The sequence below is a fragment of the Chiloscyllium plagiosum genome, chromosome 15 (assembly GCF_004010195.1).
Source record: "Chiloscyllium plagiosum isolate BGI_BamShark_2017 chromosome 15, ASM401019v2, whole genome shotgun sequence".
NCBI classification, from domain to species: domain Eukaryota; kingdom Metazoa; phylum Chordata; class Chondrichthyes; order Orectolobiformes; family Hemiscylliidae; genus Chiloscyllium; species Chiloscyllium plagiosum.
The window spans coordinates 60,800,274-60,816,994 of record NC_057724.1 but is presented as its reverse complement, the minus strand read 5'-3'; the positions used below and the strand labels follow the sequence as shown (position 1 = coordinate 60,816,994).

General features: G+C 42.6%; 1 protein-coding gene across 3 annotated transcripts in view; it reads right to left on the bottom strand.

Moving 5' to 3' along the window:
- Positions 1-9,928, bottom strand: part of LOC122557372 (cytokine receptor common subunit gamma-like) — a 96,200-nt gene extending 86,272 nt beyond the window's left edge. For 2 of the 3 annotated variants that reach the window (XM_043705014.1, XM_043705016.1), the window contains exon 1: positions 9,696-9,928. In XM_043705014.1, the coding sequence (XP_043560949.1) occupies positions 9,696-9,798 (103 nt within the window). In that variant the 5' untranslated portion in view covers positions 9,799-9,928. The remainder of the gene's footprint in view (positions 1-9,695) is intronic. The other variant, XM_043705015.1, reaches the window with a different exon arrangement.
- Positions 9,929-16,721: the final 6,793 nt, after the last annotated feature.

Here is a 16,721-nt window from a genome sequence, read left to right as displayed (position 1 = left end):
AAATTAAGCAAGTATACTGGATCCCTGTTCTTACCTATGCTAGGTAAGATTATTCCAGGCTGAAGTTGTTTGTCAAACTGGCTGTTTGGTCCAGACATGTAGAGAGCAAAAATATTACTGACAAATAAACCTGGGTGCCAGAATACATTGTGATTGAGAGTTTGCAATTCAATGAGAGATCTCTGTAAATGTGTACTTTTAGAAATCGGATAAAAGGAAAGATGTTAAGAGTGAAGGAAATAGTTCATCCAAATCAAGTATTTGGAATGACCTCTTTATCCTGTACCCTGTTTAGTCGCAGGCGAGGTCCCAGAGGACTGGAGAATAGCCAATGTTGGTCCCTTGTTTAAATAGAGCAATGGGGATAATCTGGGAAATTACAGACCACTGAGCCTTGTGTCAATGGTATGGAAATTATTGGAGAAGGTTCTGAGTAACGGGATTTATTCAGATTTGGAGAACATGGATTTCCAGCTACAGGCAGCATGGCTTTGTAGAGGGGAGGTTGTGTCTCACAAACCTAGAGTCATAGAGCTATACAGAATGGAAACAGACACTTCGGTTCAACTTGTCGATGTTGACCAGATATCCTAAATTATTCTAGTCCCATTTGACAACATTTGTTCCATATCCCTCTAAACCCTTCCTATTCATACACCCATCAAGGTGCCTTTTAAATGTTGTAATGATACCAGCCTTCATCACTTCCTCTGGCAGCTCATTTCATCCATGCACCATCCTCTACATGAAAAAGTTACCCATTAGGTCCCTTTTAAATCTTTCCCCGCTCACCTTAAACCTATGCCCTCTAGCTTTGGACTCCACCAGCCTAAAGAAAAAATCTTGTCTATTTACCTTATCTCTGCCCCTCACAATTTTTTAAACTTCAATAAGGTCACCTCTCAGCCTCGGGGAAAATAACCCCAGTCTATGCAGCCTTTCCCTCTAGCTCAAACCCTTTAACCCTGACAACATCCTTGTAAATCTATTATGAACCCTTTCAAGTTTCACAACACCCTTCCTATAGCAGGGAGACCAGAATTACATGCAGCATTCCACTAGTGGCTTAACCAATGATCTATACAGCTGCAACATGACTTCACTACTCCTATACTCAGCGCACTGACCAATAAAGGTAAGCATACCAATCACCTTCTTCACTATCCTATCTACCTACAACTCCACTTTCAAGGAACTATGAGCCTGTACTCCAAGGTCAATTTGTTCAGCAACAGTCCACAAGACCTTGCTATTAAGTGTATAAGTCCTGCTCTGATTTGCCTTTCCAAAATGCAGCACATTTATCTAAATTAAACTCCATCTGCTACTCCTTGTCCCACTGGCCCATCTAATCAAGGTCCCGTTGTATCTGAAGTAACCTCCTTCGCTGCACTTCCAACTTTCGTGTCATTTACAGACTTACTAACCATATCTCATATGTTCACATCCCAATCGTTTGTATAAATTACAAAAAGCAGTGGACCTAGCACTGATCCTAGTGGCATACCACTGTTCACAGGCCTCCAGTCTGAAAAGCAATCCTCCACCACCACCCTCTGTCTTCTACCTTTGCGTCGGTTCTGTATCCAAATGCCTAGTTCTCCCTGTATTCCATATGATCCAACTTTGCGAACAATTCTAGCACAAGGAGCTTTATTGAACGCCATACTGAAGTCCATATAGATCTTGTCCGCTGGTCTGCCCTCATCAATCCTCTTCGTTACTTCTTCAAAAAAACTGAAGTTGTTCTCGGCAAGCTGGCAGTGATTCTGCTACCTTGGAGGCTCCACCTATCAGCCAAGGGACATTGGTGTTTGTTGCCATCCCTGGCTAACTTATGTGGAGAAAGTATTAGTTTAAAACCTTACAGAACACGTATTCGTTAATATTTGGGAGTGGGAAGGATACCAAAAGAAAAAGGAGAGAGCAACAGCAGCAAGGAGGACACTCCCCTGTAGCACCAGGCACACCAGAGGCAGCAGCATCAGCCTCTCCCGAACCCCCGGGGACCTGACAGACTTTCAGGAATTGGCACCGACAGTGGCAAGACCTACCTCGAAGGGTGGGGCTGCGATTGTGGAGATCCGTGCCCACGTTCAACCCATTGTGTCCATGCTGCAGAAGCATGAACGGGGCTTCCAGGGCTGCGGTGAGGAGATGGAGGGTTGAACCAAAGCCTTGGAAGTGGCAATCGAGTCCTCATCCAGTCAGATCCAGGTACTGGAGCGGGAGGTGCGGGCCTTATGAGACCAGGATGACAACCTCGTAAATCGAGGTTGAAGGATGAATTTTCAGATTGTCAAGCTCCCGGAAGGTGAGCAAGGTGGGCAGCCAGTCAGCTTCTTTGTGCAGCAGTTCCTGGACCTTCAAATAAAGTCTAGTCGACTGCAGATTGAAAGAACTTATCAGTTCACAGTGCACGGGTCTGGGTCGGTACAATGCCCCTACCTGGTCCTAGAGCACTTCCATACATACAAGGACGAGCAAAAAATGATAGAAGCCTCCAGATCACTGGGGAAAGACCCACAGGCACTGCTGCACAAGGGGTCAAAAATCATGTTTTTCCAGGATTTCTCAGCAGCTGTAATTCGATGAAGCTAAAAAGAGGCTGAGGAACTTGGGCATCCAGTACTCCATGAAGTACCCCACAGTGCTCCGTTTCAGCCACGAGGACTCAGTTTATACTTTTGACTCATCTGATAAAGCTTAGAATTTTGTAGACTCTTTAAAATAGACCAACTGCTCTGAAGAATACAGTTAATATTCATCATCTTTTCCTTTTTTCTGTGTTTTCCCTTCTGCCCCCTTTTTTCCCCTTCTCTTTCCCTAATAATTAAAAAAACTTGGAATATGTTGTTGCTATTATATTTTTATAACTGGAATAGAGCTGGGGATGGGCGGAGTGCTTATCCTGACTTTGTCTTCTTGCTTTGCTCACTTAGGATCATCTCCTTGTTTAGTTTTTTTTGCCTAAGGCTGGGGCGTAGTCCGGGCTTGAAGGAGCTGTGAAGGAGGGGTTGGGTCGGGTGAGTGCCCCCTGTGGCAAGGATGGAGAGTCTCCTGTTCAAGGTTTTATAGTTGGCTTCTTTGTAGTTTTTTGGTAGCAATAGTTGTTTGTAGTTATGATACAGTATTTTTATGTACACAATTCTGCGACTCTGAATCTTTATTTACTTGTGCTCAGTGCATTGTAAGCAGCGTTCTCCCTCCTGGAGGTTCAAGGGTCTCTGAAAGGGGATATGGCTAAGTATCTTGTTAAATGGTGTACCTGGAACATCAAGGGAAGTCATTCGCCTGTTAAAAGGAAATAAGTGCTTTCTAGCCTTAAGAGGGCAAGGGTTGATATTGCCCTATTGCAGGAAAACCATCTTGATAATGGGGAACACCTGAAGGTATTCTTTTCATCCTTTACCACTAAAAGTAGGGAAGTGGCGGTACTTATCCAGAAAAATCTTCCGTTCACGTTATTAGAGCAGGTGAAAGATGAGCAAGAGTGGTTTGTGATGTTTCAGGCTCAGATACAGGGGAAGGAATATGGATTTTCAATGTCTACTGTCCTCAGGAGCATTCCCGCAAATTTTTGGCTAGTGCCTTTTCTCAGTTGAGTGCCTTTGGAACACGGCACATTATTATAGGGGGGAGATTTCAATTGCCCTTTGGATCAGACAGTAGATGGGATGATTAGTGGGACCCCAACTATTTCTTCGTAGGCCAATCAGGTGGCTGACTTATGTGAGAGTTGGGGCTGGTGGACATTTGGAGATGTCTTCACCCTACTGGCAGGGACTTCACCTTTTTTTCAAACCCACATAAATGTCACGTGAGGATTGATCTTTTTTCTGGCTCCTTTGACCCTTTTGGATTAGATTATGGGTTGAGAACACAGCTATCTCTGATCACACGGCGGTATATTTGGAGGTTAAGGCCAAAAGTGAGGGGCTAAGTTTGCGGCACTGGTGTCTGGATGCTTTTCTCCTTAAGGATTCCAAATTTGTGGAATACATTTTGAATGAATTTCAGGAATTCTTGACTTATCAACTCAAGCACAGCTAGTAGTCTGTGTATGCTATGGGAGACCACTAAGGCCTTTGTTCAGGGATTAGCTAATTCCTATTCAGCTAGCTGGAAACGACAGAAGTGGGAACAGCAGTGTCTACTTGAGACATGGTTGAAAGCCGCCAAGGCAGCATATTTTTATTAGATTAGATTCCCTACAGTGTGGAAACAGGCCCTTCGGCCCAACAAATCCACGTCGACCCTTCGAAGAGCAACCCACCCAGACCCATTCCCTACATTTACCCCTGCACCTAACACTATGAGCAATTTTAGCATGGCCAATTCACCTGGCCTGCACATCTTTGGATTGTGGGAGGAAACCGGAGCACCCGGAGGAAAACCACGCAGACACTGGGAGAATGTGCAAACTCCACACAGACAGTTGCCTGAGGTGGGAATTGAACCCGGGTCCCTGGTGCTGAAAGGCAGCAGTACTAACCACTGAGCCACCGTGTGGCCTAGGGTGACTACGCCAGGGTCCTTACATACAATGCCTAAAGGATTAATGAGGTTTTTTGGAGTTTTTCTCTGAATTGTATCGGTCTGAGAGTTGCGAGGACAGGTGGGCTAAAATGGAAGCCTTTTTTAAGAACCTGGACTTCCTGGGGTAACCTTGGAACTGGACTTTCTTCTTAATGCCCCCTTGACAGTTCAGGAAATACAGGAGGCAGCTAGGCAACTTCAGAGTGGGAATGTGCCTGGCCCTGATGGTCTCCGAGGTGAGTTTTCAGGAGTTTATGGGGATTTTGTCAAGGCTGATTGTTGGAGATGTACAATCACTCTTATATGCATGAATGCTTATCACCATCTTCGAGAGAAGCTAATATTTCCCTCATTCTTAAGAAGGGAAAGGTTCCTGAGGATTGTGATTCATACAGGACCATCTCTCTATTAAATTCAGATTTCAAGATTCTGTCTAAGATCCTGGTGCTGAAATTGGAGAAGGTGTTGCCCGGTATTATTGAAGGAGACCAGACAGGCTTTATAAGGGGCCGTAGGTCTTCTAATAATATTAGAAGGTTGCTGAATATGGTCCAAGTATGTCAGCAACGATCGATTCAGGGGTTGGTGATTTCCTTAGATGCAGAGAAAGCATTTGACCAGGTGGAATGGCCATATCTCTTTTGTGTCTAAGAGCGGTTTGGGTTGGATGGGGTCTTTGCTAGGTGGGTGGAGGTTTTATATCATCACCCTCTGGCCGTGGTCATCATCAACGGGGTTAAGTCTCGGAACTTTCAGATTGGTAGGGGTAGTCTTCAAGGCTGCCCCCTTTCATCGTTATTGTTTACGTTGGTGGTAGAGCTGCTGGCAGAGGCCATTCGTCAGAACATCCACATAACCGCTCTGGAAGTGGGACTGGGGGTACACAAGATTACACTGATGCGGATGATATCCTTCTGTTTTTACCAAACCTGATGACCTCCGTACCCCTTTTTGATACAGTGTGTCAATTCATTTGGGGCTATTTCAGGATATAAGATCGACTTTGTAAAATCGGAAGCTATGCCTTTGGGGAACTTCAAGGAAGTGCCAGAGGCTGAAGGTGGCCCTAGGTTCCTTTTTAAGTGGTCACGGGCAGCGTTCCGATACCTAGGCATTTTTATTACCCCCATGTTTGATCGGTTATTTCGATTAACTTTACTCACTTGCTCGACAATATTAGGAGAGATCTCCAGAGATGGGAGGCTCTTCCAATTTCATGGTTGGGCCGAATAGCTCTCATCAAAATGAATGTCCTTCCTCGTTTGCTTTATCCCATGCGTATGCTCCCTATATGTTTCTCAGATCAACGCTGCAGAAACTTATGGGTTGGTTTAATTCCTTCGACTGGTATCATGGGTGGCCCCTCATCAATCTTACTAAATTGCAGTAGCCTCAGGATGGGGAGGAGTTGATTTCTCAGACCTCAGGAGGTATCAATTCAGTTCCCTGCTATCCTTTGTGTGCGATTGGATAGGTAAACATCCAGGATCAATATGGCTGGATGGCGAGGCCTCCAAGGCAAAGTGCCTCCTTATTAACCTGTTGTTCATGGATAAGATGAGGATAGTTATAGTTCCACTGCTGGAACCCCATTGTCATTAGTATGGTCAAGGCATGGAGGGCAATGCATCAGGGTAAGGGTTGATTACCCAAGACTTCACCACTTACGACCATAGTTGATATGCTGAGGTTCCGAGGTAGTTGAGGTAGTTGAAAACTGTTGTTGAATATCTTTAAGACAGAGATAGGCTCTTGATTAGTATAGGGATCAAGGGTTACAGGGGGAAGGCAGGAGAATGGGGTTGAGTAACATATCAGGCATGATCGAATGGCGGAACAGACTCGATGGGCTAGATGGTCGAATTCTGCTCCTACATCTTATGGTCTTATGTTATCAGAATAATGTCTTACATTGACTAGAATGTAAGTTTAATTGTAGAAGTTTGTGTTAGAATATTAAATTGAATTTTATAATAAATGTAAAGTGTAATGAAAACAGCTGTGCAACAAGCACCGTACCAATTGATGTTTACTTGCTTGCATTGTCTCCGAGCCTTAATTTTGGCTCAGAATCAGACTGAGTTAAGAATCAGCAAATTGATATACCACAATACTAATTGGGGCGGCACGGTGGCTCAGTGGTTAGCACTGCTGCCTCACAGCGCCAGGGACCCGGGTTCAATTCCAGCCTCGGGCGACTGTCTGTGTGGAGTTTACACATTCTCCTGTGTCTGTGTGGGTTTCCTTCAGGTGCTCCGGTTTCCTCCCACAAATGTGCAAATTGGGTGAATTGGCCATGCTAAATTGACCATAGTGTCCAGGGATGTGTAGGTTAGCTGCATTAGTCAGGGATAAACGTAGGGGAATGGTTTTGGGTGGGATGCTCTTCGGAGGATTGGTGTGGACTTATTGGGCCAGATGACCTGTTTCCACACTGTAGGGATTCAATAAAAAATACTAATTGAACCTGGAAGAGAATATGGAGTAGCAAGGATGTCTGGTTTCGTTAGTGTGTTTGAAAAGTGGTGGCAACTTGGCAATTCCTGTACAAGTACACATATTCAACTCCATCTTCTGAGACATATGGGTCAATTCCAACCTACAAATAAATTAATCTCTGTCTTAATTCATGTACACAAGGCTCTTCTGTAGCCTCAGGTATAACAATGAAGCAAACTTTCTGGGATGACAAAGATATATTGATCTTGGACCAATTGGCTTTAGTTCTGGTTAGCCCAGTCAAGCTGTTAAATGATGAAATCAGAGAGATATTGTGGTACAGAAGGAGATAATTTAGCCTTTCAAGGTCATGCTGGAAGCAACTGGCCATTTTTGATTTTGTTTTAAGAAATCTGGTCTCTTCTACATATTGTCCCTGATCTTTAGAAATATCAAACATTTGACTGCAGAATGAAGAAGTGAAGCATACCTCTCAATTGCTGGCCACTTACCCATAAAACTTCAATCTTCTTATTCAGTATAACGTTCTCAGTTGTGTGATTCACATTAAGAAAGTGTCATTTAACAACTGGTGGAAACTTGAGCTGAAGGATATTTCCTGTGTTTGTCAAGCCTCCTATTCTTAAGCCTTAATAACAACTGGTCATGCATGATCTCTTTGTCTAACTAGCACATTAAAACAATTTAGTTCCACGAGTTTAAATTATATCCTAAGGTCTTCCGATCAGCTAACAATTATACCCTCAAAAAGGAATGGTTTTTCAATCTTTACCAAAAAGCAGAAATCACTGTACTCCTTGTCTATTCTAACTTGCCAGCATTTTTACTTTAGGAACAGTTACAGGGTTCAATTCACTTTACAGTTAAGAACAGCTAATTCAGCACAGGATGGCACTTGTTAGATTTGTATGGTTTACTCCCAGTATCTTTAAGTTGAATATAGATTTATATTCAGCACACAGTTTCATAGAATACACGCTGCATTGCATTCCTATCTAGTGGATTACACACAAAACTATTACAGAGTGACAATAAAATATCAGCTGCGATGTTCAACTTCATAATTCTCTATACACGTTAGTTCATGATTTATTGCCTTCAACTTGTTAGGATTAATTCGGATTATTGGCCTGTTCATTCAGTAGTCCAATGTTTATGGTGATACGCCAGTAATCCATTTAGTACAATTTCTATGGTGGAGGTTGTAAAAGTGAATTTATCAAAGTTGCCAGTGATTACCACAAAGTGGGGAAGAATAAATCCGTTGAACTTCAATTAGTTTACTGAAAGAAAGGAAACTTGTTACCCCTAATCAGTTTGCCCCACACATGGCTGTACATGGTGACTTCTCATGTCCACAATCCAACTAGGGATATCAGTAAATAATGAAGTAAAAACAATGACTGCAGATGCTGGAAACCAGATTCTGGATCAGTGGTGCTGGAAGAGCACAGCAATTCAGGCAGCGTCCGAGGAGCTTTGAAATCGACATTTCGGGCAAAAGCCCTTCATCAGGAATAAAAGAAGGGCTTTTGCCCGAAACGTCGATTTCGAAGCTCCTCGGATGCTGCCTGAATTGCTGTGCTCTTCCAGCACCACTGATCCAATATCAGTAAATAATGCCTTGCACATTACTGCAGTGCAAATAAAGAAATAGTCCAGGCTGTAAACTAAATAAATTGCACAATCAACTTTTTTGGATTAAATAGTTCAAATGACTTATTCAATTGAATATAGTTTGGGATTTTCCCATCCAGTTAGATACCTTAAGCATTCTCATCACTGGGCTGCACCCTGCCATATTATTTCCTGTAAGTACAAGATTATTTTTCGTTCCTTGGCATTTGAGGCAGTGATTAACTTAGGTTTTAAAAGGTCCTTCTAATTCCAAATTATCTATTTGGATTTTATAAGATATTACATTTTTATACAACATTTATAAGAGGAGAGACACACAAGCACAAGAAATATTTTCTGTTGTTCTGGTTCATTTAAAGAAGATTTGAAATATTACTCCATGTGACAGACTTGACCCTATTGTTGATGCAGATCAGCATTTTGATTTCAAATGAAAATCAAACTATGGGCAGGAATCTTTTAGCACCTTTAATTCTTTTCCTGAAGGAAGGTCTGACCCACAGTGCCGCAGCATCAACCATGGATAAGTCAAGGGCGCGGGACTCAAATGCATCCCAGCCAGAACCGACACCATCTATTGGCACCAATTTGATCCACACTGAGCCAACATGCCACTTCCTTCGTCCCAAGTCGCCCAACCACGCGCACCTTTCCATGCAGGTTATTGTTCTGAGACAGGAATAGTGACACGGAGGCTTCAATTTCAGTTCCCTCAAATCACTGACCAGGAAGATCTTCCCCTCTTGCCATTGGCTTGCATTGGCAGGATTTACAAGTCCTCAGCTTGGTTAGATGCCTGACTTAGCCATCAAATCCTCGAGTGGGACTTGAACTGGAGTTTCTGGTTCAGAGACAGGAACACCACATCTGAAGACATCCCTCATTTAATTGAAACAAAATTTAAGTGATATGAAAGACAAATATATTTTTCAACTACGTATTTCAAATAAGGTAAACAGAGAGTCTTGTTCTGAATGGGGTAGTGGTAAATACGTGCTTCAAAATGTTTCCTTCCTGCTATCTTAAAATACAAAATAGAAATCGTGTTAAAGACTCACCGTTTGCCTCTATGTTGAGCGCCACATTGTTTAAAACAATCAGGCAAATCCAGTAAATCCGCTGTGGTAGTATTTGTCTTTTCAATGAGTACTGTCTTGCCATTTTGCGATTACTGTGAAACTTCAGCAGACTCTTAAACACGAGGCATTTTTACTTCCATCTCACAGCAGACCTGTTTGCAACCGTCCTCTTCTGTGGTCTCCGCAATTTCCTCCACCCTCGCTCTTTTTTTTCTATTCAGATGTACTGTTTCCTGTGCCTTGAATCTACACTCCGTTTCGTTTCACGTGTTTTCCAAGTGTTCGGGTTTGACGTTTCTGTATGTTGCAAAAGAACCTGAATATGACACAAAGCCACAACTACTGTTTCCTTCTCCACTTCTCTTCCCCACCAATCCTCATAAAGGCAATTGATCCAGACGATAACTAGAGATTAGACAACATGGCCCTTCCTGATGAAGGGCTTTTGCCCGAAACGTCGATTTCGAAGCTCCTTGGATGCTGCCTGAACTGCTGTGCTCTTCCAGCACCACTAATCCAGAATCTGGTTTCTAGCATCTGCATTCATTGTTTTTACCTAGCATGGGGATAAAGATAACTGAATGCAGCCTTGTACCAGACATCTCAGAATCATGAAGTCACTCACCACTGAATGTCACTATTCAGCTCATTATGGTAATTGGTGCTTTTTGAAGAGGCTACCTAATAGTCCCATTACCCTAATCTTTTCCCATAGCTCTGCTCATAGAGTCATACACCACGGAAACAGACCCTTCAGTCCAACCAATGAACATCGATCATAATCCCAAACTAAGCTAGTGCCACCTGCCTGCTCCTGGCCCATATCCCTCCAAATTTTTCCTATTCACGTACTTAATTCAATTGTCTTTTAAACATTGTAACTGTGCCCACATCCACCACATCCTCATTTCTGTTTCAAGTATATATCCTATTTTCTTGTGAAAGTTCCCATCAAATTCACTTCAGTCAAACATTTCATGCAGCGCATTGCAGAGTACAGCAACTTGCTGCCGAAAGGATTTCACTTCACTGTAAAAATAAAGGCTGATATTCTCAAACAATACCGAGGGAACACCATGATTTCAGTTAAAAATCACACAACACCAGGTTATAGTCCAACAGGTTTATTTGGAAGCACTAGCTTTCGGAGTGACACTTCTTCATCAGGTGATTGTCCAGACCATAATTTCATTAGTGTTGCCTGTCTTTTGGGTGGAACTGAAACCTGTCTAAAACCAGAATGATGTATAAACATTGGCACTATTTTTGAAGAAGAGCAGTGGAATTATCCCTACAGTCCTGACCAATATTTATCCCTTGAGCAACATCATAAAAACAGATTATCCGGTCATTATGACCATACTGCATGCAGAAGTTCATTGTTCTCGACTCAGCTGCAATGTTTGCTACATTAGATCAGTGTAAAAGCTTCAAAAGGCTTCACTGACTGTAAAATGCTTTGAAATGTCAAGTGATTGTATGAAAAATTCTCATTTCAGACCACCTTGTTCATTGATATCATTTGCATCTTTGCTCACCATGGGTAGGTTTACTGCCAACATCCTTGTTTTAGATAAACTTCGACAGGGTTGGTCTGGTCATGTAATAGGAAATCATTGACTAGTCAAACAAAAGTAAGCTCATGTCTTTAATAAGGTATAGTTTAATGTAGATGCATATTAGCAACTATATTCAAGCTATACTGATATGATAGACATTACTACAGAGACTATAAAGAGGACATGGAATGGTAGGACTCATTCCTTTAAGGTTCTGAGCTATTCTCCCAGCAAAGTCTGTGTGATGTCATCATAGTTTGTTGTGCTCAAAGCACTCCTCAGTGTTAAGCATTACATTATTATGCAACAAGCTGTGGAAGTAGAAATGTAAATTTTAAAAATTAACCACGTTCTAAACACATAAATAGAAAGTGGGCCATGCCACCAGTGCTTCATCCGGAGGCTCACTGATGATGTTTAGATGAGAGTGGTGCTGGAAAAGCACAGCAGGTCGGACAGCATCCGAGGAGCAGGAAAATCGACGTTTCGGGCAAAAGCCCTTCATCAGGAATAACTACCATTTTTATATTAGTCATTCATAGAGTCACAGAGATGTACAGCACAGAAACAGACCCTTCAGTCCAATTCATCTATGCCGACCAGATATCCCAACCCAATCTAGTCCCACCTGCCCCTGGCCCATATCCCTCCGCACCCTTCCTATTGATATACCCATCCAGATGACTTTTAATGTTGCAATTTTACCAGCCTCCACCACTTCCTCTGGCAGCTCACTCCATACACATATCACCCTCTGCGTGAAAAAGTTGCCATTTAGGTCTCTTTTATATCTGTTCCCTCGCACCCTAAACCTATGCCCTCTAGTTCTGGACTTCCCCTCTCCAGGGAAAAGACTTTGTCTATTCATACTATCCATGCTCCTCATGATTTTATAAACCTCTATAAAGTCACCCCTCAGCCTCTGACACTCCAGGGAAAACAGCCCCAGCCTATTCAACCGCTCCTTTTAGCTCAAATCCTCCAACCCTGGAAACATCTTTGTAAATCTTTTCTGAACCCTTTCAAGTTTCACAACATCCTTCCAATAGAAAGGAGACCAAACTTGCCCACAATATTCCAACAATGGCCTAACCAATGTCCTGCACATCCGCAACATGACCTCCCAACTCCTGTACTCAATATTCTGACCAGTAAAGGAAAGCATACCAAACGCCTTCTTCACTATCCTATCTATCTGCAAGTCTACCTTTAAGGAGCTATGAACCTATATTCCAAGGTCTCTTTGTTCAGCAACATTCCCTTGGACCTTACCGTTAAGTGTATAAGTCCTGCTAAGATTTGCTTTCCCAAACTGCAGCACCTCGCATTTATCTGAATTAAACTCCATCTGCCACTTCTTGGCCCATTGGCCCAGCTGATCAAGATCCTGTTTTAATCTGAGGTAGCCTTCTTCGCTGTTCACTACACCTCCATTTTTGGTGTCATCTGCAAACTTACTAACTATACCTCTTACGCTCACATCCAAATCATTTATATAAATGACGAAAAGTAGTGGACCAAGCACCAATCCTTGTGGCACTCCTCTGGTCACAGGCATTCAGTCTGGAAAACAACTCTCCACCATCACCCTCTGTCTTCTACCTTTGAGCCAGTTCTAAATGGCTAGTTCTCCCTGTATTCCATGAGATCTAACCTTGCTAACCAGTCTCCCATGGGGAACCTTGTCAAATGCCTTACTGAAGTCCATAATAGAGTACGACTACCACTCTGCCCTCATTGATGCTCCTTGTTACTTCTTCAAAAAACTCAATCAAGTTTGTGAGACATGATTTCCCACGCACAAAGCCATATTGACTATCCCGCATCAGTCCTTACATTTCCAAATACATGTATATCCTGTCCCTCAGTATTCCCTCCAACAACTTGCCCACCACTGACATTAGCCTCACTGGTCTGTAGTTCCCTGACCTGTCCTTACCACCTTTCTTAAACAGTGGCACCATGTTAGCCAACCTCCAATCTTCCGGCACCTCACCTGTGACTATGATGATACAAATATCTCAGCAAGAGGCCCAGCAATCACTTCTCTAGCTTCCCACAGAGTTCTAGGGTAAACCTGATAAGGTTGTGGGGATTTATCCACATTTATGTGTTTCAAGACATCCAGGACTTCCTCTTCTGGAATATGGACATTTTTCAAGATATCACCATCTATTTTCCTACATTCTATATCTTCCATGACCTTTTCCAAAGTAAACGCTGATGCAAAATATTCATTTAGGATCTCCCCATCTCCTGTGGTTGCACACAAAGTCTGCCTTGCTGATCTTTGAGGTGCCCTATTCTCTCCCTAGTTACACTGTTGTCCTTAATATATTCCCTTTGGATTCTCCTTAACTCTATTTGCCAAAGCTATCTCATGTCCCCTTTTTGCCCTCCTGATTTCCCTCTTAAGTATAATCTTATTGTCTTTATAGTCTTCTCAGGTTTCTTTTGATCTATCCTGTCTATCCCTGACATATGCTTCCTTCTTTTTCTTAACCAAACCCTCAATTTCTTTAGTCATCCAGCATTCCTGCACCTACCAGCCTTTCTGTTCGCTCTGACAGGAATATACTGTCCCCCAACTCTTGTCATCTCATTTCTGAAGGCTTCCCATTTTCCAGCCGTCCCTTTACCTGCAAACATCTGTCCCCAGTCAGCTTTTCAAAGTTCTTGCCTAATACCTGATCTGGTCTATTAGATCTGGTCTATCCTTTTCCATCACTATTTTAAAACTAATAGAATTATGGTCGCTGGCCCCAAACTGCTCCCCACTGACACCTCGGTCAACTGTCCTGCCTTATTTCCCAAGAATAGGTCAAGTTTTGTATCTTCTCTAATAGGTACATCCACATATTGAATCAGAATTTTTTTTTGTACAGACTTAACAAATTCCTCTTCATCTAAACCCTTAGCACTGTGGCATTATTCCTATTCCTGAAAAGTTCTATCTCCTGAAGTTGCTGATTGCTGTTAGTGTATGATTCTGGGTGCAGAACATTATCCACCATTGTTTCCTAATGATAGTCTGCACGTGAAAACCTGAATAGTAAGTACTGGTACATTTTTTAACTTGATGCTGTCCTCACACACAAAGCTCTCACAAAGGTGGCACAATGGCTCACTAGTTAGCTACTGCCTCACAGCGCCACGGACCCGGGCTTGATTCCACCCTTAGGCAACTGTTTACGTGGAGTTTGCATGTTCTTCCCGTGTCTGTGTGGGTTTCCTCCAGGTGCTCCGATTTCCTGCCATAGTCTAAAGATGCCCAGGTTAGGTGGATTGACCAAGCTAAATTGCCTATAATGTCCAGGGATGTGCAGGCTAGGTGGATTAATCATGCTAAGTTGACCATAGTGTCCAGGGATGTGTAGGATTGATGGATTAGCCATGGGAAATGCAGGGACATGGTGGGGGTTGGGGAGGGGGTGTTGCTGGATTTGGGTGGGATGCTCATCAGAGGGTCAGTGTGGATTTGATGGGCTGAATGGCCTGCTTCCACACTGTCAGAATTCTATGAATTCTGTGAATAAGTATTCTTTCTAGTAAGTGAAGGTGAGGGCTCCAATGGTACAGGTAACTGTAAATGACTGTTAAAAAACAAAGAGTGGAGAATAATAGTCAAAAAATTATGATTTAGGAACTACAGGTAAATGGAAAACTAAATGATTTAAAGGAATGAGATTTGAATTGAATTTATTGTCACGTATACCAAGGCACAGTGAAAAGCTTTGACTTCTCCCAGTGCGAGAGGTTGTAGAAAAGCATTGCCAGGGTGGAATGGACCTTTGAGAATGCTGATGGCCTTTCCTTGACAGCGGGCCTGGTGGATGGATTCTATAAATGGTAGGTTGGCCTTTGTGATTGTCCAGGCAGAGTTCACCACTCTCTATAACCGTCTCCAATCTTGAATAGTACAGTTGCCATACCAGGTAGTGATACATCCAGACAGAATGCTCTCGATGGCACTCCTTTAAAAATTGGCAAGGGTATTCGCTGTCATGCCAAATTTCCTCAGCTGCCTGAGGAGGAAGAGACATTTTTGGACCTTTGTAACCAGTGTGTCCACATGAAGAGTCCCAAGAAAGCTTGTTGATGATGATGTCTCCCAGGAGCTTGACACTCTCCACTCATTCTGCCTTTGTGCTTTTAATATGTGCTTATCTGCTTATTCTAATCTATACTCAAGTTAAAATCCACTATTAAAGGCATGCTGCTGTTTCAATCTTCACTGTGAGGAGGCACCTAAACAACTGCCACTCCAGTTCCTTTATCTAACAAATTCTACCCAAAACGTCTTCACTCCAATTACCTGTCGGTATATCTTTCCCATTCATTGATGTAATTTCATCCCTAACCATTAAGGTTCCTTATCCTCTGCTACCATTTTGCCCTTTTGAATGAAGTCCTAGAGTACGTTCAACATAATTTTCTTTAATCAACAAGGGCACGTCACATTAGATTTGGTCATAGGGTCATACAGTCATACACCACGGAAACACCTTCGGTCCAACCAGTCCATGTTGACCATTCTCCCAAAACTAAACTAGTCCCACCTGCCTGGGCTTGGCCCATTTCCCTCCAAACATTACTAATCCAAATGTCTTTTAAACATTGTAAGTGTTACCCATATCCGCCACTTTCTCTGAAAGTTCATTCCGCACACAAACCGCTCTTTGTAAAAAAAGCTGCTCTTCATACCTTTATTAAATCGTTCTCTTCTCACATTAAAAATATCCCCCCTGGTCTTGAAATCCCCCCACCTGGGAAAAAAAAACACCAGCCGTTCAGTTTATTGTACGTCTCATGATTTTAAAAACCTCTATCAGATCGCCTCTCAACCTCTTATGCTCCAGTGAAAAAAGATTCCGGTCTATCCAGCCTCTCCTTGTAACTCAAGCCTTCCATTCCTGGCAACGTCCGGTAAATATTTTCTGAACCTTTTCCAGCTTAATATTAACCTTTCTGTAACAGGGCAACTAAAACTGGACACAGTGCTCCAGAAGGTGACTCATCAACATCTTGTCCAACCTCAACATCACACTCCCATGAGCCACATTTAATTAATGGTCTAACAGTGTATCACATTCTCTACTAAGGGTGATAATATTATTGAGTTCAACATAGATTTTGAAAAAGTGAAACATGAAACAGCTATTAAACTTAGGTTAAGGCTGACTTCAATGCAAAGAAAAAGACTGTCAACAGATACTAAGTGTGGGAAATTCATTAATGTATAAAATTTCAGTGGCTGCTGTTAAAAAAAAAGAATTAGTGTGTTTTTAAAAATTCATTTGTGGGATGTGGGTGTCATTAGTTGGCCATCATTTATTGCCCATCCCTGATTGGCCTTGATAAGATGGGGATGAGATACCTTCCTGATCCCTTGCAGTCCACCTGCTGTGGGTTGACCCACAGTGCCATTAGAGAGGGAATTCCAGGT